This window comes from Phodopus roborovskii, unplaced genomic scaffold, assembly GCF_943737965.1.
Source record: "Phodopus roborovskii unplaced genomic scaffold, PHOROB, whole genome shotgun sequence".
Taxonomy (NCBI): Eukaryota; Metazoa; Chordata; class Mammalia; order Rodentia; family Cricetidae; genus Phodopus; species Phodopus roborovskii.
The window spans coordinates 92,120-114,570 of NW_026126171.1; the positions used below are offsets into that span (position 1 = coordinate 92,120).

The 22,451-nt window shown below is 34.7% G+C and overlaps 1 protein-coding gene across 1 annotated transcript in view; it reads right to left on the minus strand.

The window, feature by feature from the left end:
* Cfap47 (cilia and flagella associated protein 47) overlaps nucleotides 1–22,008 on the minus strand; it is a gene marked incomplete at its 3' end in the record, with an annotated part of 113,053 nt that extends 91,045 nt beyond the window's left edge. Inside the window, exons 1-8 of the mRNA XM_051179566.1 lie at nucleotides 21,706–22,008; nucleotides 20,512–20,663; nucleotides 19,320–19,435; nucleotides 17,478–17,616; nucleotides 15,237–15,465; nucleotides 14,813–14,973; nucleotides 12,627–12,754; nucleotides 5,068–5,303 (exon numbers count right to left, since the gene is read on the minus strand). Coding sequence (XP_051035523.1) covers nucleotides 5,068–5,303; nucleotides 12,627–12,754; nucleotides 14,813–14,973; nucleotides 15,237–15,465; nucleotides 17,478–17,616; nucleotides 19,320–19,435; nucleotides 20,512–20,663; nucleotides 21,706–21,900 — 1,356 coding nt within the window. The remainder of the gene's footprint in view (nucleotides 1–5,067; nucleotides 5,304–12,626; nucleotides 12,755–14,812; nucleotides 14,974–15,236; nucleotides 15,466–17,477; nucleotides 17,617–19,319; nucleotides 19,436–20,511; nucleotides 20,664–21,705) is intronic.
* Between the last annotated feature and the right edge of the window lie 443 nt (nucleotides 22,009–22,451).

Below are 22,451 nucleotides of genomic sequence, written 5' to 3' on the forward strand. Positions count from 1 at the left end.
CTACAAAAGAAACATAATTTGCATTACAGCAACCTAAATAGATGATAGGACAATTATACTGAAGCAATGTTTTTTGCATAGAATTGAAATAAGACATTTATTTCAACTATGCTCTGGTAAGTGAAGTTGTTAAATATATCCTCCAAAGAAACCATTAAAATATTAAATACCAAAAATATAAAAAGACAAGGAATCAAAATAATATGACAAAATGCTGTTTAAAAATAGAAATAATATTTTAAACCACTCCAAGAAAAGTAAATGGTATATGCAGAACCTACATTACCAATAACATTATTAAAATGGATTATTTAACATTTCCCTAACAACTTAAAGTATAGATGACCAATTTTATTATGTATTTGTATGCATGTAATATATAAATTATTAAATCAAACTAATTAACTTATCCTCATTTTTTATGGCAATGGCATTTAAATATAGTTTCCTAGCAATTTTGGATGGCATAACACATTAAGCTTAGTCACAATATAGCACTAAAATTCCTCCTTAATTTATTAATTCTGTCTCACTGTCCCATGTTTATATTGAAGAAATCTCAAGTCTACACTTTGCTTTAATTAGTTAAGTATATTTTTCCTGACCATATCTGCCAGTTTGCATTACAGATTTGCATTCCTGTCTCTGCATCTAGCTTCTTTCTCAAAGCATATTACCCAGGCTCATCCACAATGTTGCAAATAGCAGGATTTCCTGTATGAAAGCTAAATAGTATTCTATTTTCATATACAAATGTTATGTATTGCTTTTCTGTAAAGAAAACTAAATCATAAAATAAATCTATTCTCAGGGACATGATCATGTAAATGAAAGAATCTACTTTAAAGTCTGATAGCTTGCAAAGGAATTCAGGGAATTTGTATAATATATAGAAGTGAATAGCCCAAAATAAAATTTAAAATATAATGAAACTTGTTTTCCAAAAAAATCAAGACCCTTAAGAATATTTTTTGATATTCATATTTTTCATTTTATTTTTATTTTACATATCGATCCCAGTTCCGCCTTCCTCCCTCCCTCTTTCCTTCTCTCCTACCCTCTCATGTCCCTGACCACCCTCCCCTCCCAACCCATCCCCACTCCACAGGTAGGCTGATGCCCTCAGGAGGGGTCAATAAAATCTGTCAAATCGTTTGTAGTAGGTACTAGGCTCTCCGTCCTGCCTCTAGGCTAAGGAAGTATCCCTCCATAAGGAATGTGCTCCCAAAGTCCTTTCTTAAACCAGGGATACATCCTGGTTCCACTGTTAGAGGTCCCTTAGATTGCCCAAGCCTTCCAGTTGAGACCCATGTTCAAGGGATCTGAGTCAGTCCCACGGTGGATTCCCAGCTATCAGTCTAGTGGCCCATTAGCCCCTCCTTGTTCAGCTCAGCTGTCAACAACACAAAGAGATGATCTGAAGAATATTTTTTTAAAAGAATAATACCTGGGGTATATTTCTGTGGTAAAATAATTGCCAATCATGCAAAATACCCTGTGTTTGATCTCCGGTACTGTAAGAGAATATCGATGGGAGATGTCATTCTATAAATATATTTCTCTTATTGGTTAATGAATAAAGCACTGCTGTCCAATAGGAAAGCAAGATCGGAGGAACTAGAAGACAAGGATGATTTGAGGAAGTAGTAAAGAGGAGTCAACATGTAGAGACTTGAGAGAATAGAGGTACCTCTCTCTGGTAATATGAGACCACATGGAAATACTTCGATTAATAGAAATGGGTTAATATTTAAGACAGAGCTAGCTAATAAGAAACTAGTCACTGGCCACCAGCTTTATATCAAATATTGTGTCTCTATGTGTTATTTGGGGCTGGCACAGGGGTAGGTCCAGGCCAGCAGGGGAAAAAACTGCTTATAACAAAATGGTATCCAACGTGGACCGAAAAGCTTTTACTTAAAACTTGACAAAAGCTTAAAAGGGGATTTTAGAAACAAAACAACAGAGAAAACCAAGGCTTCTAAGTAGCATCATTTTTCTTGATTGAACTCTGTTTTGCTAGAGACAAGCCAAGACTTGTGCGGCTCCTTTAAGGGAGGTTTCCTGACTTAGCATAAGACTCAAAAAACCACAAGGCTTTTAGAGAGCTATGCTAAAAAGGTAATGGTATGTACAAGAGCTGGCAATGGCAGTGACCACATCTTCAACTAGGCAACATGTTGCTGGGTAGCAGCTTAGACCAAGGCAGGCAGCACAGCTCAGTTCTGGCAATAAAAGTACCGCCACCATCTTAGACAGACCGCTGCTAACACAGCTGTGGCTTTCATTTTAGCAATGTTTTTGTTTACCAGATAAAAGACTCATGGCCACAAAAAGATAAAGATTTACAGAAGAGACAGATTCAAATTAAGAAAGACCTCTAAAGGTTTACAGCATGTTTTAAAATATAAGTAGGCTTAGGAGAGAAAAAGAAACAGGATAAAATGGTTTTCAAAGTAAAACAAAAAGAAAGAGAGGAGCTGGGTGTGATGGCACATGCCTTTAATTCCAGCACTCGGGAGACAGAGGCAAGCAGATGTCTGTGATTACTAAGTAAACCTGGTATACAGAGTTAATTCTAGGAGAGATAAAAGTTACACAGAGAAAACCCGCCTCAAAAAGATAAAAAAATAAAAAATGAATATATAGAAGTAGAAGAAATAGAGTAATAAAAAAGCCATGTAAAGATGGAAAGCACAGAGAGAATCTGGATACTGTACAATGTTATACTGTCTTTGTATCATTTGACTGCTGAGGAAATAACAACTGTTAAAACAAATGCTGCTGTATTAATTCAATTTATATATTTTAAAAATGCTTTGACTCCAAAATTTATGTCCAAGGACATGCTACTTGGGAAAGGGATTTTTATTTTTGTTTCCACAGAAAATGAAAAGCTGTGGATTCCTTCCAGATTAACATGGTTTGATCAAGCAAGACCCCTTGAAACAGTGTTCCAGGTAACCAACATTCAAAACAACTGGGACAAGGCAGACTTGCAAACCACTAAAGCCAGGATTTCTGTGTCTCCTTAGGATCCCCATGTCAGCTCCCCCTACCAGCAGGAAACAGTTTGGAAAGAACAATGCCCAAATTCCCAAATATCATTTATAAATGTTTGTTTTCACTTATATGGGGTTGGTAATAAATGGTTAATGACGACAACCAATCTCTTTAAAGTTAAAAAGGGATTATGGAATAGAAATGGATACTTTTCTTTAGAATGGATTTTCATTTATTGATACAAATTTAAATCAATTTTGTGATATGGATATTTCTCCTCTTGTTTAGTTATTCTGTCTATATAGCTCATTTAAAGATGTAATGTATAATTTAGTAAAGAGTACAGATAGTTACCTATAATAGTCGAAACTTACATTTAAGTGAGTTAGGTTTTCTAGATATATAGAGATGTATTTGAGATAGACATTCTTCAAACATTTCAAAGACCTACAGAATATGGCATTTAATATGGTTTAAGATTTTTCTTAATAGTGAGGCACAACTGCTCCTGCCAACCCCAACTGCATCAGAAAGGAATACGGACATTGAAGAAACTCGTAATGGAGTTTGCTTTCAATATGACAAGACTAGCCATTTGGACAAAATATTGTTCTTATCTTGTCTAGACTATTTGACTTTATGCTGTATAAACTAGACATGCAGGACCCAACAAGATGAAACAAGATGGACATTACTGTAGGGTCCCTGCTTCATGGAAGAGTCTACCAGATAGTCTGCAGGGAACAGAGAAAAGTGACTGACATACTGCCATTACAATTAGACAGTTTAAAGTGTCCTGCTTTGCTGAGGATTCTGCCCAACACACTATGGCATATAGGCTGAAGATGGAACATTACAGATTAACTTTGGGTGACTGATCAGGCAGTAAGTTGTCTCTGTCAATTCTAGAGTTTATATATTAGGCTTCTGTGGTCTTTGAAGAAAGTGAAGACAGCTAATGGTTATAGATCCCCTTAGTTAGGATTAAAAATAAGTTACATATAGGACTTTAGACTCACAAAGATAGGATATATTATTAAATATTTTTTTATCTTGCTAAATGTTAATGGACTAAATATTGTTAACTATGGTTCTTACTTGATAATTGAACTACACGTGGAATTTAGGTGGGGGGATGGTAGGGGAGGGTGGTCAGGGTGCATATGACCAGGCAGAGAGGGAAAGAGGGAGGGAGAGGGAACTGGGATCAAGATGTAAAATAAAAAAAATAAATAAAATAAATAAATAAATAAATAAAACAAAAAGACTTAAGTGGGCATGTGAAGGTTCCTCTAGTGAACCATTCCTTTGTAGAAACTTGAAATCTACTAAAAGATTATGAATCATGGAATATCTGTTTGCTGTACAAATGTAATACAGTTAGAAAAGATGTTTGCATAACATCTGAAATAAATGAACAAAATTCGGTAATATAAATTAACGACTTGCATGCTTTTTCATTACCCTGACTCATTCCTTACTGGTAGGATCAATCTTTTCAGTATTTGGATTCTGGTTCAATGAGCCAGAAAAGTAACTTTGTAGTATTATAATGTCATCCAACTGTATATTTACTTTATTGAAAATAATGGTGAACAGTGTTCAATAAATAGTTTTATATTCCTAATATAAATTTCAAGGTATTACTCATATGATTGTTCCATAAAAACCTTCCTGGATAAATATAAAATACTTGTTCTTTGAGTTTGGCTGGAACTGCATTATAGATCCTGTTTAACACTTTATAGTCCTCTTAAGCAATACCTATTTCTATATGTCTTATAATTCCTTAAAAAATAAAACTGTTTTAAAAGCAATAACTGTATTTCATACAGCACTTGAAAATAACATGCTTTTCCTGGCACAATGTAGACCCTTAACAAATAATTATGGATTCTCTATGACTGAATTGATAGCTAATTCTAGGCCACATATGAGACTTACTTCATAAACACTACTAGATCTAATGTGGTTCTTACTCCTCATTGGAAGAAAAAATTGCTGAAAAGCTATGGAAGGAAGGCAAAAAAAAAAAAAAAAAAAAAAAAAAACGAGCTAACTTACCTGAATACATCCTTCATCAATTTTGCCCCTTTCAGGATCCATTTTAAAGTGTGCAGTTTTTTGAAAATGGTACATCACAGGAAGTGAAATGGATTGATTTTTTACAATGCATAGAAGATCTGAATGTTCACCCATGAAACAAGGTGCAAATGTAAGAACTTTTCCTGGATCAAACTGCAAGATGACAGGAAGTCCAGAGCCTGTCAAAGCTAATTCTACTTTTTGAAGTCGATTACCTGGAAAAGCAATAATGTTTATTAAACACAATGAGAAGTTTTTGGAGAATCAAAAATATATTTGCTTAACATACATAGTTATCACTTTTAAAAAAAAACATGGTTTTGAAAATAAGGAGGTCATTCAATCTTCAGCAAAACCACTGACAGCCTTCTCTGTGCTACACATAATTGTGAATCTTGAGGACAGTTATGAATAAAGAAAAAGCTGCTCTGATGGGTTTACATTCCAAAGATGTAATACTGACAGTAAGTACATTTACAAAACTCAGAGTAGAAACTACATATAAAGACAAAGAAGAGTGAAACATAATACAAAGTCTTAGGGATACTGTTTTAGGTAGAGATATTAAAACAGGCCATTTTTATTTATATGGCATCATTTGAGAAAACATTCAAAGTAACTGAAACATCCATAAAAATGTATTACAAGCAGAAAGAACAAAGTCAAATGCTCCAAAGTAGGAACTTGCTTCTCACATTCTAAATGACATAAGGGACCAGATATGGTTGTTTCAACAGAACTGTACATGGATGGTCAGCAAAAGCCAAGGTTACAGATACATTCTTGAGTGTAGAGTAAATAATCTTTGCTCACATACTATATAGAAATCAGGAAAATTAACAAATGCTAAATGGTGACAATAGGGTTTTTTCCTATTTTATTTGTTTGTTCATATATGCTTTAGTGCATATGTGAGCAACTGAAAAGATAGCATTGTCATTTCTGAAGATGAGCTACTTATAAAGAAAAAAAAATGTCAACTTGAAATAGCCTACAGTCATAGAAGAATTGTCTAGATTAGATTGGTATGTGGGCATTTCTGGGGGTTTCTTTGATTATTTACTAATGAAGGATGATAAAATTTATTGAAGTCAGCATTATCCCCTGGCAGTGGTTCTGGGTTGGATAAGAAACCTAGTTTATCATGAGCCAGTATCTAGTATATAGATCTTTCGCTGCATTTATACCTTTTACATAAAGATGTAAGAGGAATGAGTGAGGACTTGAATTAAAGGTGTGTCACATGGAGAGTGTTAAAATCTGCATGCACAAATTACAAAATTCAGCAAAAACACCATATTCCACTGGGGTGATTAAGCAATATTAAAGTTAAAAAGATTAGTTTGTCCTCTTCAATCTTTATGGAAAATTGACAAAATGTTATCTAGCCATGTAAGAGAATGATTATTAAATCATAAAGACTGGGAAAGTATTAAAATTTAGGGTTTGAGACATTAGGTATAAGACAGAACTATGGACTGTGTAAAAGAGCCAGTATTCCTCCATCTTGTCCCTGCTGCAACCATCTACGGTCTGACTCGGAGCTGATCCCCAGCTTAAAGCTGGTTATCAACATCCAAAACAACAACAAGTTTACAAATTCATAAAAACTGAACAACTCTCAAGACAGAAATAAAGAAAGAAATTAAAAACATTCTAGAATTCAGTAAAAATGAATGCACAACATATACAAACTTATGGAACACAATGAAAGCAGTGCTAAGAGGAAAGGTAATAGTATAAATTGATTACATTTTTTAAAAAAATGGAGACATGTTATGAGCAACTCAATACGAGGAGTAGACAACAAGAAATAATCAACCCAAGATTGGAATCAATGAAAGAGAAATAAAAGAAAATACAAAGAATCAATGAAGCAAATACTTATTTCCTTGAAAAAATAAACAAGATAGACACATGTTTACCCAAACTAAATAGAAGTCAGAAAGAGAATATAAAAATTAGCATTACTAGAAAGGAAAAGAAAAACAAAACAAACAGCAGACATCCAAGAAATCCAGATAATCATAAAGACACAATTTAAAAGCCTATCACTCCATCAAACTGGAAAGTCTAAAAGAAATAGATAATTTTCCTCATAGCTACCAATATTAAATCAAGATCAAATAAACATTTTTACATAGACCAATAACCCCTAAGATAATGGAAGCTGTCATTAAATTCTGACAACCAAAAAGATACCAGGGCCAAAATGGGTTTTGTGGAAAATTCTACCAGAGTTTCAAAAAAAAAAAAAAAAAAAAAAAGAGCTAATGACAATTCTCCTCAAATTATTCCACATAATAGAAACAGGAGGAGCATTACCAAATTCATTTTATTAGGCCAGAGGTACATTATGACCCAAAGACACATAAAGACTCAACAAAAAAATTATAGATCAATTTCCATTATGAACATGGATGCAAAAATACTCAAAAAAAAAAAAAAAGAAAGAAAGAAAAACACTTACAAACCAAATCCAAGCATACATCAAAAAAGAACATCAACCATGATCAAGTAGGCTTCATCCCAGAGATGCAGGGATGGTTCAATATATGAAAATTAGTCATTATAATACACCTTATACCCTAAATGAACAGAAAAAAATGACCATATCATTGGATGCGAAATAGGTCTTTAAAAAAAAAAATCTAAGACCTTTCATGATTAATGTTCTGTAGAGATCAGGGATACAAGGGACACACCTAAACATAATAAATGCAATTTACTGTGAGCTCACAGTCAACATCAAGTTAAATGGATAGAAACTAAAGCAATTCCACTACAACCAGGATCAAGTCAAGGTGGTCCACTCTCCATATCTATTCAATATTCTAACTGAAGTCTTAGCTAGAGCAATAAGGAAACTGAAGGAGACTCGGAGGATACAATTTGGAAAGGAAGAAGTCAAAGTAACATAATTTGAAGATGATATATACATAAAAATTTGACCATAAAATCCCCCTAAAAATTCCACCAGGTAACTTCCACAACTGACACTTTTAGCAAAGTAGATGGATACAACATTAAATCACAAAAATCCATAACCCTCATATATACAAAAGACAAAAAGACTGAGAAAAAAATCAGGGAGACACCTTTGACAACAGTTTCAAACAATATACTTGTCTCGGGGAAACTCCAACTAAGCATGCAGAAGACTTTCATGGTAAAAGTTCCAAGTCTTTGAAGAAAGAAATTCAAGATATTAGAATATGACAAGATTGCCCAAGCTTGTGTATAGGCAGGATTAACACAGAAAAAAAATGGCCAAACTATCAAAAGGAGTCTACAAATTCAACACAATGCCCAACAAAATTCCTTACAAATCTTGAAAGGTCAATTCTCAACTTTACATGGAAAATTTGAAAAAAAAAAAAAAAAAAAAAACAGGGATATCTAAAACAATCCTGAACAACAAAAGAAATACTGGAGTTCTAACTAGTCTGGATTTCAAGTTATACTACAGAGCTATAGTAATAAAAACCACATGGTATTTGCACAGAAACAGACACATTTATGTCCACTTAAATGGACCCTTGTTTTTGGAGCAAAAAATAAAGACAGAACTATACACTGTAAAAAAGAAAACATCTTCAACAAAAGTGTTGATTAAACTGGATGTCTGCATGTAGAAAAATACTAACAGATCCACACTTACCTCCCTGCATAAAACTAAATTTGAAGTGCATCAAATTTGAAACCAGATACAATAAAGCTTATAGAATACAAAGTAGTAAACAGCCTTTAACTCATTGACCCAGAAGACTTTCTGAACAGAACACCTATAGCACAGACACTATAATTAATGATAAATGTGACCTCATGAAACTGCATAGTTAATGTAAGGTAAAAGATACCACCCGATCAATGAGACAAAGCAGCAGCCCACAAAATGGGAAAAGATTTTTACCAACTCCACATTCAATAAAGGATAAATACAGCTCATGTTGCCACGGATGTGGAACAAGGGGAAAACTCCTCCATTGCAGGTGGGAATGCGAAGCATGTACAGTTGCTATGGAAATTAATATCATGGTTCCTCAGAAAATTGAGAATTGTTCTAACTCAAGATTCAATTATAGCCCTCTAGGATATATACCCAAAGGATGTTCCATCCTATCAAAAGGACACTTGCATAATCATGTCCTTTGTGGGCTGATTCATAATAAGCAGAAATAAACTAGATGACCGTCAACAGAAGAATGAATAAAGAAAATGTGGTACAATTATACAATTTGCTCAACCTGATAAAAAATGAAATCATGAAATTTGCAGGTAAATAGGTGGAACTATTAAAAAAAAAATCCTGAGATCATGAGGTAAACCAGACCGAGAAAAAAAATATGGGTATGCATTAGCTACTTTTATTTTTCTCTCTCTTTTATTTTTTTTATTTTACATATTGATCCCAGTTCCCTATCCCTCCATCTCACTCATGCTCCCTGATGCTCCTCTCATCCCATCCCACTACTCCACAGGGAGGGTGATGCTTTCTAGGAGGGATCACCAAAATCTGTCAAGTCATTTGGAGTAGGGACTTAGCCCTCCCTCCTGCCTATAGTCTAAGGGATTATCCCACCATGGGGAATGTGCTCCCAAAGTCCTTTCATGGACCAGGGGATACATCCTGGTTCCCACTGTCAAAGTTCCATTAGACTGCCAAGGCCTTCTAACTGAGACCCACGTTCAGGGGGTCTGAGTCAGTACAATGCTGGTTTCACAGCGATCAGTCTGGGAGTCCATGAGCTCTACCCTGTTCAGGTCACCTCTCTCTGTGGGTTTCTTTAGTCTGGTCTTGCCCCCATTTTCTTACCACTCCTCCCTCTCAGCAACTGGCTTCTAGGAGTTCAGCTCAGTGTTTAGCTGTGAGTGTCTGCTTCTGTTTCCATTTGCTACTAAATGAGGGCTCTATGATGATGGATAAGTTAGTTATCAATCTCATTATCCAGGGAAGGGCATTTAAGGTAGCCTTTCCACTGTTGCTCATATTGTTACTTGGTGTCATCCTTGTAGGTCTCTGAACTTTTCTCTAGAGTCAGTTTCCTCTTCAAACCTATAATGGCTACCTTTATTATGGTATCTATTTTTTTCTCTCTCTCAGTTATTCCTCCCCTGACTCAATCTTCCTGGTCCAACATGCTCTCCTCTCCTCCCATTCTCTTTCTCCTAACTCCCACTCCACTCACTGCATTATCTTCTAAGTAGATATTAGATATTGAATACGTGATAGCTAAGTTATAATCCCTAGATGCAGTAGTTAGTTAAAGTGGAAGCATTTAAGGCGCATGCATGGATGTTGTTGGGAATGGGAAGTGGAAACAGAATAGATTTTAAAGTAGACTTGGGATAATTGGGGACAGGATCAGGGGAATTGACTTGGGGAAATTGGGGACAGGATCAGGGGAATCAGGTATATGCAGGGGAACAAATGGAGGCAAAGTGTCCATGGAGAGTTGGCTGGAATTGGAGGCCATTTGAAGAGGATGATATAGAATCCCAGTACTGAAGAAACTTCCTGGAATGTATGAAAGTGATCCTAGTAACTCCTAGAAATGAGGCACATGGATTCTCAAATGGCCATTTCTTGTTGTCAGACATGGCTTCCAGTGGTAGCATTGAGTTACTTTCAGTTGAGTTGTTGGCCAAAGAGGTCTCTTGGAAATTATCAAACAATTCATGGTGTTTTCATTACAAGTATTGTTCTCTGCAACCTGACATCATGGCCCCATTACCAAGGGAGCACACCAACTTGGCCACAAAACTTTGATCTACAACCTGTTCTGCCTGAAAAATACACTAGGGCAATTGTCTGATTTGACTTCAGGCCCACTTCATGAGAAGGAACCCATACTAAACATTGCTTGGGTAACCAGAATCTAGAGACTAAGATATCCCAGAGACATAAGGCAAAAGCAAACACTAATGGTTAAAAAAATAGAAAAAGATAACCAATAAAATGACTCCTAATGACATTCTGCTATACTCATAGATAAGTGGCTTATCCAGTCAACATCAAAGAGGCTTCCTCTGGCAGCAGATGGGCACAGATGAGAGACTCAGTCAGACATTTTGTGAAGAGAGTGTTTAAATGAGAAATCTTAATTTAATCCCTTTCCTCAGAGATAAGGAAATCACATGGAAGAGAAGGGAAGAGGAGGCAAAGAATGTAAGAACCAGAGGGCAGAGAGAACACCATGAAAGCAAGGTCCTCTCTGTCAACTAAGCAAGGGGGACATGAGCTCACAGAGACTAAAGCTCCTCTATGTATATATTATAACTATTAACTTAATATTTTTATGAGACTTTTGATTATGAAACTCTGACTCTCGGGTCTCTTTTCCTCCTGTTGGTTTGCTGTGTCCCAATCTGATGTGATAATTTTGCTTCATATTAATATATTTTATTTTGTCATGTTAGTTGTTATCTCTCAGAAGCCTGTTTATTTCTAATGAGAGGCAGTAAGGGAATATATGCAAAGGGAACAGAGGTAGGGAGGAACTGGGAGATATAAGGAGAGGAGAAACTATACTCAAGAGAACTGTATGAAAAAGAAATCTATGTTCAATAAATGAGGATTAAAAATGAATTAACCAGAAAACAACAAGGAAATGTTCTCTGAGCAGTAAATTTAGTTCAGTATGACAAGGTATGGCATAAGTAATGTCAGGAAGACATTTCTGCCATACTGAGCAAGATTACCATTTATTTAAACTTGGTAACAGTATATTCCCATACTCGCCTACAAATCTTCCAGACGCTTGGCTTTCAGAAGTTTATAGAATGTATTTATATCTCCCAGGCATAGTTCACTTTTTCAGAGTTTGATCTGCAACTTGCCTATTCATTAATATTTGATGTAAGTTATTAAAATTGAATCAAGCACTACTACATGTTTGCTTACCTCCAATCAACACAAAATTACCTGCAATTGCAAAAATTTTAATGCTTCTTGATATGTGGCATACAAAATACATGGTCTTCACATACTCGTAGTATATATTCAAAGACAGTATTATACTCTCTACTCTACTTACTAGATCTCAATCTTGTTCTTTAACTGCTACTATAAATAACATTCTGGAAGTAAAGTTCTGGTCAAAATAGAATGGCTCATTTGTTTTATGTAAAGTCCTAAGAACAAACCTTGCCATATACACATAATGATAATATTTGTTTTTAATTTCTCAAGTTCTGAGATCATAATGTTTATTTAAAATTATCTGAATTCTAATGTTGAAATAATGTAAATCGTTCCAAGGTTGTCTTCACATACCACAGATGGTATATGAAAGTCATGAAATGTCTGCATTTTTGTTCAATGTAAAGCTTACGCAGTTTACATTTTTTTTCTGTAGATTTTGATGCTCATTATTTTAATTTTGTTTGAAAATTTCACACATGCATATAATGAGCATTAAATTCACTTCCAATTTACTCCAATCCTATTCCTCCCCAGTCCCTCACATTTGTTATTGTTTTCTCTTAAATAATTTGAACCAATACACATTTAATGATCTTATTCATTTCATACTTACTTTTCATGGTGTTAGAGTTATCATCTCTTAAAAATCCATCTTTACTTCCCACAGAATCAAATCTCACAAAGAGTGCATAGTCTTGCCTATGTGAAGGTCCAACGTCCTTTTTAACATCAACTACAAGCCTGTAAAAATCACAATTATTTTTAAAGCAAAGGTCACATTTTTTTTCACTTATCAATATAAATTATTGACCTAATCCATAAAAAAAAATCAATGCAAGCAGATGGAAAGGAATAAAAATACAACTGTTATTCATTTCCAAAATTTACTAACAAAAGAATATCTCAGAGCAAAAAGCTCAGGAGAATAAAACTGAATTAATACAAATATTTTGAAAACAAGACTAATGTATCCCAACTTGCCAAAAGTTACATCACATGTCACAGTGTCTATAATGTATTTTTCTTCTAGTCAGAATTCATTGTTAGCTAAGCACTCTGACTAGTCCCTATAGTAACCCATATTTTCCCTTGTTACATTTTCATTTTCTATATTGAAATAAACTCATATTTAACCACACTCAAGTTTCAGGTATTGAAGAAGTAATAAGAGAACATAATTTGATACGAGTCAGATCTTCTCAAGGAAGTATAATAGAAAGATGAAAACAAGAAGAAAATCAGAAACAAAGATATAGATAGGTTACAACATGGGCCTGGTCATTGACTATATTATCTTGCTTAGTTACAGATTAGCTCTTCAACCAGTGGAGATTGAAATACACAAAAATTGGATTTGTAATATTAAATTAGAACATATATGGTATGTTAAAAGACATATTTAAGAAGGACTGCAAATATTTGCACCTAAATTTACATACTAGACTCACAAATAGAGTGAAAATGTTGTCATAGGAAACAATATTTGGATCTCTTTAAAAGTACATATGGGTAGCGAAGGCTGGAGAGATGGCTCAACAGTTAAGAGGACCAAGGTTTGGTTCCTAGCACCCATATCAGGTGGCTCACAACAACCACTTATACACTCAGAGAAGCTACACATATGTACATACAAAATAGCATCATAATCTTGTATATGTAGACCATAATCTTATAGGTTTCCCAAAGAAACTTTCTATACAGAAATACAACTAAGATAATTTTTGATTATATGAGTAGGGCAATTATCGATTAGCTTTCTGCCTTTTGTTTCTGTTGACATGATAAAGCAACCAAAAATAGAAAGTTTTATTTTAGTTCAAAATTCCAGATCAGATTCCATTATATAAAGGAAATAAAGACAAAAATGTAAAGCATTCTAAGTGTAAATGTAGTCATATCATAGTGTATTATTCAGTAAGCTTTTTTGTTATTATTCTTATACAGCATAAGATCCTAAAACAGAGAATAGTGCCACCCATTTTCAGAATGGGTCTTTCTTTATCAGTTAAGGCACTCTCCTATATACATGGTCATAGTCCAACCTATTGTAGATAATCTAACATTGATTGAGATTCCCAAGTCATTCGAGGTTCTACCAAGTAGATAATTAAAACTAACCATAGCATCCTCTTAAATTAAAACAAAACTTCGCCTTTAAACATCTCATATTACTAAGTAACAATGTTGTGACTAAAGTACACTAAATAAGTCCCTCTCACAGAAGTAGCTTCTCACAGCTGGGTAAGTTATTTGCCCACAAACAGACTAAGATATTGTTGCATTGTTTACCATAAATTTAATATTTTCAAAAATATTTTCAGCATAAATAAAAGCACGTACAAAGACCTCTGAAATATACACTGCATGTATTTTGTTAAATACTGTGGGTTAACAGAAGCAGGTGCTGTTGGTTTAACTTTAATGGTATTCAGTCAGAATTTTGTTCTGGTAAGAGCATCACTTCCTATCTGGTGGAATCTATAAATACTACATGCACATCAATATTCTTGCAGCAAGTTCTGGGCTGTACAAATTAATTTATGCAATCTAAAACAGCTAAAACTTTAACTCCAACCCATTTCCAATCTGTGACATTTTTTTAATTAAAAAAAAAAACTATTGGATGCCATACTTATAAATATTGGAAATCTTAAACATGCTAGAAATATTTAGAAATGCATTTAGAAAAATCTAATTTTGTTTTCTAGCATGTTTTATTATGACATTAAATAAGTTAGTGTATAGAGACTATATATTTTCTTAATAATTGACATTACAATTGAATTCACTTTTGCTTACTTTGGGCTGAAACAAAATGTAATTACAATCTTTTGGTAAGGAAGTAAAGTCCCTTCATTGGGAACACAGGAGATAAAATCAGTCATATCTATTTTCTTTATTTTGTTTAAGTAGGGGAGATTGTTTAAGGCAATATCTGTCCTTTGATGAATATTTGCTCCCTGCAACATAAAATAAGACAAAAAAGCATATTAGGAGAAAGTGAACAACATATTTAAAAGGTTAAAGTAATTATTGCAAATTTAGAACCTAGAAAGTGAAGGGTTTTTATCTCTAAAGTAACATATACCTAAATATGACTAAGGCACATGATATGATTCAAAATTTGAGAATAGAAATATTCAGAGTAAGTCACTAATTTGCAAGAAGCAACCATCTGGTTTAATTTAGACATGATGTACCACTTAACGTTCTATTCACCTACCAGTTCTTCGCCAACACAATCATCTTGCATTATTGCAACCCAGTTTATGGTTTCAGGGCTGTTGTTAAACAGAAGTGCATGCTCAATTTTTGATGTTCCAAAGAAAACAGAACCAAATCGTATACATTCCAATTTCCTGTCACTATGCATGTTAAACAATTCGATTATCTGTTCAACCACATGAACTTTGATGTTCAAGAATGTATCAGGACGACCCTGCAAACTCACTCTGTTAAATAATAAAATATACATACATGTAAGTATTTTCATTATATATTTATATACATATATTTATTTTCCTCTAACTATTTGGATAAAGTGTTTTTTAAATGACATCATATCTAACTCAGCAAATGAAGATCAGCTCCTTTCATATACTGCTAGAGGTTATCAGGTTCCATGGTGTGCCTACATCTATAAAGTACATCTATACTCGAATCAATAATACTAGGATGGGGGGAACTAATGATGTGATCCCAGAAAGCACTAATGGAAAATCCATATCACTATCTCATAAATACAGAAGTTACATGATATAACATTAGCTCAAGAACTTCCAATCTCCATTCTAATTCATTGAAACCCAGGCCCAACCCAATCTCTCATCTACATCCAAATACCACAGTTCCCCAAATCAAAAAATATCTCAGAAAAATTCCAGACTAATTTCAGTTCTCATTTAGGACTCCTGTTACATATTTATTCCTTTCTGGCACAAATATAATCCCTTCAACTTAACCCAAACTGATATCACAAATAACTGGCTATCATCAAAACATTTATTTACAACATTTTCTATAATTATTGCCATTATCCATACCATATCTCAGCATATCTGTCCTTCCTCAGATTCCTGGACATCACATACTTTCCTGGGTTCTAACTCACTCATTCATGCTCTAACTTTTTATCCTAAGTCATAGATTCTCCATAAACTATTTACTTCTCCTCTCTTACTGTTTCATATTTCCCTCTTCTTTTCAGTGTAATTCTCACAACACATATACCCCTAATACCTTTACCAAAATTATCTAGACAAACCTGCTTTCTGGGGTTTAGAACATGTAAATCTAATAAGCCATAACCATATACTCCATGATGATTTTGAAAATGAAACCAGTCCTACCATGCCACATCAGAAGTTTCTTCTACACATTCCTTCTTCTTTTTTGCTCCTTCTTTCATTAACTCATCAAATTAATTAAATAGACACACTTCTCCTAGTTCTTCCAATTTGGGTCTTAATTCTGCCCTTTTCTATTTCTTTTTGACTTTGCTTTTATAATATCTAGTCAGATTGTCAAGTCCTTCTTGTATTGCCTGATCTGTTTCATTCGCTGCTGCTACTGTGACTTTCTAAAATGCAAACTGCTCCTCATGCTCACAGCTGTTTCTCAAATTCTACACCTGTAGCCTTCAATAAGAAATACATCTCATATGCAATTTACTAGCTCACACACATATAGGAGAAAAGATCTATGAAAAAATTCTAACAGAAGTTTTATAAAATAGCATCTATATTACTATGTAAAGCACACTCATATTTCCTACTTTATTACTTTATGTACAAGTGGTGACTCGGTGTCTTTACTGCACACCACATCTAAGAACGAAAGCAAGTCTCATTAAAAAAAAATGCTGCCCCAACACCCTTTACTGGATCATGTGTCATTCCTTTATTTTAGTCTCACCTTAGCATCAAGCTCTTGTAGTTCTTCGGCTCTATATTGCCTCTGATCCTTCAATAGGGAACACTGTTATCTCAAAGGTTTAAAATCTGACACATTCTTTGCCTGAAATTACTTACACAATCCAATATATCATCAACATCTATTGCCCCCCATACACACACACACACACACACACACACACACACACACACACACACATACCATTTATATCACTTCTATTTGCTACCTAGATTCTATTTAATTGTTTGTATGTGATTCAACTACCTATTTATTACTAGACTCCTTGGACCATTCAGACCATTCCCTTTAAGCCACAAAACTGAAACTAGGAGTTACTGATCCTCATATCTATATGCTGCTCAGCATTCACTTTCCATTGCTGAGCACTAGCTACACTTGTATGTCGTGCCACATAAGAATAACTAAATAAATAAATAGCAAATGAAAGAAAAAGGATCTGGTAAACAAAGAAGCAATCACTCTAAAACATGAAAAATGTAAATATTAAGTTCCATACAAACATTTCTCAAAAAAAACACAGTGTATTTACCTTGCCACTTCATTTACAAATTGAGACTGGTCTGCACAGAAATCCACTTTGAGGACCATTGATGACTTAGCCTTCACAGTACCACTACTTGGAGAAATGACAATAGGTAACTGACCCTGGTATTCTGTTTTAAATATACCTAAAGACAGTAAGAGATACAATTTATAACACATATTATACACATGTTTGATTGTGGAACAAATCTAACAGCTTTTATTCTGATTATATATACTGGCATCACCCAACAAATCTGAACCCAGTGTTAGAATTCAACCATCATCACTAGCTAAAAATATTATATAATCATTTTTGGAAAGTATTTATACTAAGAACACTATATATCCAAATACATGCTCTTCAATCCTTGTTATAAGCTATATGTTCAATTACTTATTTCCATTTACAAATAAGAAATCAGATACTTAGCTATCTTGATCTCAAAAGTATAAGCATGCAATGGATGCTTGAGAAAAATAAATTATTTGCCCAGGTTTATACAATTAGTAAATGAAGCAATTAAGTGTGAAACATGGCCAAATTTGCACTCAGAAAAGCAGTTATCTTTTACTCATTCTTTTCACTGACAAACTACACTAAATATTCCATTAAAATTAAATCCACATTTTAATTCAGAGAGCTTTTACATATAATACAACTATAATTTGTATAACGGGTAGACTAAAATAATACATTACTATTTTTAATCCCTAAAGGATTATAAATGAACAAGTTAAGACAGAAATTGGAGAGCAAAATAAAAAATTTTTAGTAATATACAATTACTCAGAAATATTACCAGTGTTCAGAATCAAATAACCTTAACCACTTGCCTTAAGTGACTCTATTATTTACATTAGAATCAAGCTGAAAAGGAACCTAATATTCTGTAAACCCCCAAACAATGAATATTGACCCATCAAATAATCAAATCACTGAAAACTAACTGAACAAATTTCAATCAGAAATTACTACCAGTTTGATTCTTGTATATTTTGTGAAGAAATATGTAATGGGATAGATTGTCTTTGTATTAATAATTCCCAATGTTCAAGCAAGCAGCTACAAAAGAAGAATCTAGTGGTAAAGTATTGGATTTATGATTTAATTATATATTTGACATACAGTCTCAGAGAGATGGTCACTCTCTAGTATTAGTCCTCATATTAGATTGGGAAAAACCACAATCTTGCAACGAATGTAGCTAACTATCACATCAAAAGAATGACAGATTATATATATCCCTTGTTGCAATCAATAAAAATGGTGCATGACAAAGGTTTGTGAAAACATCTAGGCATAAAAAAAATTCTAAAAATAATTGTCTGGATAAAAGTGTTTTTCCAGTGATAAATAATAAATTATTAAATGCCTTTTGTAAATCATGATGTGAATGCCAAGTTGAATATGACAAAGAGAAGAACTATTTCATGCTCATGATGAAACAGTATCAAAATTTTTTGCATATACCTAATTAACCATAATATACTACTCTCCTCATAAATTAAGAATCTAAAATTCAATTTCCTTAAAGATGTTTGTCTAGTTCAGTCTGGATGAGCATAAGAACAATATACTTCTAAAACACCCACCTACCTCCCATCTTCACAAAGATCGCCAGTCACATAACTAATAGGCTCTAATAATATGGATTACAAGAGGCATGTTCATTTTTCCTGAGTGATTGCATATCTATCCTTTGTAGTCACAACACTCCTGGTCCTTGGGTATTCAAATATTTCAAATGCTCAACACCATGACTTAGAAAATCTACTATACAATATGCAATTTAAAATTATAGCAAATCTTCTAAATTTGTGAGCTTATATGACACCAAACATTTACCTGGGGCTTTGCCATGGTTAATAATACTAATCTCTTTACAATGCACTTTACTATTGGCAACTAATGTGCCAAAATCAACTACTGGCACAATTTCCAATTGACAGGTTGGAATTAGCCTAAGAGAGAAAAGAAGCACACATTATGTTTAACAATAATAACATCTTCATAGTTATGTCCATAAAGGATACACTACACACACACAAACACACACACACTTTATATACATTTTAACCCTTTAAAAGACATTTCAGTTTATTTGCAGGGATATTGATAACACTGTTGTCAACAAGGAGTTATGAAATAACATGTAAGTATAATGCAACCTTTTTTACAAGGAAAGCAGACTTTATCATATAAGTATGATTTGACAAACTACTCATTTATCTCAATTTATTGTTACTCTAACATACATAAAATACCTTTTGAGAATTTACACAAATATTTTGAAACTGATCAAAAAGGAGGAAGTGACTTTAACACTTTGCCATAAACTATAATAAATGAAAAAAGCACTGACTGTATAACATAACATTTAGGGAGTGCTATAGCTACATTCTGTTGCTATGCTAAAAGGCTGACCAAAACCAGCTTAGGGAAGAAAATGTTTATTTGGCTTAAATATCCAGATCCCAGTCTTTCTCTGAGTATAGCCAGGGTAGGAGCTCAAGCAGGAGCAGAGGACTTAAGCACCGAGGCACTACTTATTAATTTGTTCCCTATAGCTTGCTTAGCTTGATTTGTTATACACCCCAGAACAATCTGGTCTAGAAAGGCACTTCCCACACTGGACTAGGCTCTCCCACACAAATCATTAATCAAAATGTCCCCACAGATTTGACTACTGAAGAATAAAGAGATAATAACCTCAATTGAGGTTCTCTCTTCCTAGGGGGCTCTACCTTGTATCAAGATGACAAAAATGAACAAGCCCAAAGTATAAAAAGAGATTTGTGTACAAAAAAGACATTTGATTCGCTACATGTGTCTATCATTTAATGTGTTCAATGCAGTATATAAGTAGTGTGTATTTTCAGACATGTTTCAAAATTCATTGACACATAAGAACAAATCTCATGACATACTTACTTCATATTAAGATTGTAAGCTCTACTTTATAGAATTCTCTTAATTGTATTAGTACAATTTAATAATAACAAAACTGGTACAAGACAGAGATGTGAAGATTACATACCCAATCAGAGGAATCTCTAGTACTTTATTTCCTACAGAAATATACATGTGATCAAACATGTCTTCATTTTTATCAGGATGATATTCTACCATTGCTGTCATTTGAAGGCCAGAAGCAAGTTCCTTATCCAGACTGGTCAACAACAGTTTGAACTGAAGTAGAAAACACATAAAATCAGCACTATTAGTTCTTTATAAGGAAATATTATGAGAAACTGTAGTTAGGGAGTATGTATTATTATCAAGGACAAGTTTTATTCCCACCTAAGAGGAAAAAATGTTTTTCAGCTTTAAAGTGATAAATAACAAATGTACATATTTATGGGTTATGATGACTAGGCCTGTACTAAAATGCCCCTTATAGTTTCTAGTCCTATGAGAGTAGACATATGTCTGACACAAAACTTCCCACTAATGTCTTAACTAGTAATCCCTAAAGGAATCAGGAAATTTACTTTTAAATGGCAATTAAAAAAAAAAAAAAAACACCGCAAAAAAGGTCTCCTAGGATTCTAAGAAAACTTTACAATCATGAAGACATGGTGCATGAAATTGGAATTCTTAGAAGTAGATGGTAACCATCATTGTATGTATAATGCTTCATAAATGTAATTTTCTATTAACTAAAAATAAAAACAAGAACAAGGCCTTTCTTCTTTCCAAACACAATATGAAGAAATATTCTCTATCAGCTTTGCCTTAATCATGCTCCCTACTTCAAACAAAGGGTTCTTTCTACAAGCCTTATCTCCCTTCTGCCTTTCCTATTTCCACCTCTCTCAACTTTATCTACCTCCCTTCTCCTCTTTTCCCCCTCCCTCTCTCACTTCCCTCCTTATTTCCATCATCTGCCCCCTCCCTCAATTCCTTAATCTTCCTTCCTCCCTCTCCTTCCCTTTCTCCCCCATTTCCTCTTCTTTCTCCCTCCTTCCATCCCTCTCTTCTTCCCTCTCTCTTTCAGTTTCCTCTCTCCCTGTCTCTATCCTTCTCCTCCATTCCTTCCCTTCCTCCCTCTCCTCTTCTTCCCCTTCAGACACTACTTTCTCCTCCCACCCCTCCCCTCTTGTGTTATCTTCCCAGGCCCAGTGACTACAGTTCAGCAAACACAATGGTTCCCCAAATTCCTTAGGAGCCTATATCTTGGTCTTTGTGCCAAAAGGATACTCAAGTGCAGGGGCTACCCAGGAGCTTTGACCTGTGGCTTTGTGGGCTCTTGAAACCTCATCTTCTGATTCCAGCGGCCCAGGTTATGTACTATAAGCGGGAGTCTGTACACTTTCCCAGAAACTGCATCCAGGAACCTCAGCTCCGAAGGGATTACCCTCAGTTGAACTTCCTTCTTGGGACCATCCACATCCCTAGGAGCTAGTGAGCCCCGCTCTGTGTCCATCGCAGCCGCTAGACAGCCCGCAGCCTGGAGCAGACTTGACCAACTCCCGGCTGGCTAGGGACAACAGATGTAGCTAGGAGACGAGCTCTAGGAAACCATTGTTGGGACTCCGCGTGAGCTCTGGCCCTCCCCCTACCTCAGGCTCCAGCATTCCTCACGTACTTGCCCCGCCCTGACCACGCCCCACACGCGTTGGCTTTGCATTCTAACCTCACCCTGCTCCCAAACGTCCTCTGCCACTCCCAGCCCGTGCTCTGAGGCTCGCCCCTGCTCAGTAGCCCTGTCCTCAATAGCACTGCCCAAGTTTTTGAGGTGGCAGCTGGAACAGCATGTTTCTGTAGAAACAGACAACTGGTTGGCAAGTGTCAACAAAATAACTGGAAAATACTTTATATCAGCCTCAAATGCAAAATCAGCTGCTGTTGGCATAGCCAGGATCTCAAAAAGGCACTTGATGCAGTGGACTCTTTTCTGGTTCCTGCTTCAGAGCAAGCTTAGTGAAAAAGATAATATCTGGGTCTATTAAGGCAACCAGATTTGACAGAAATTAA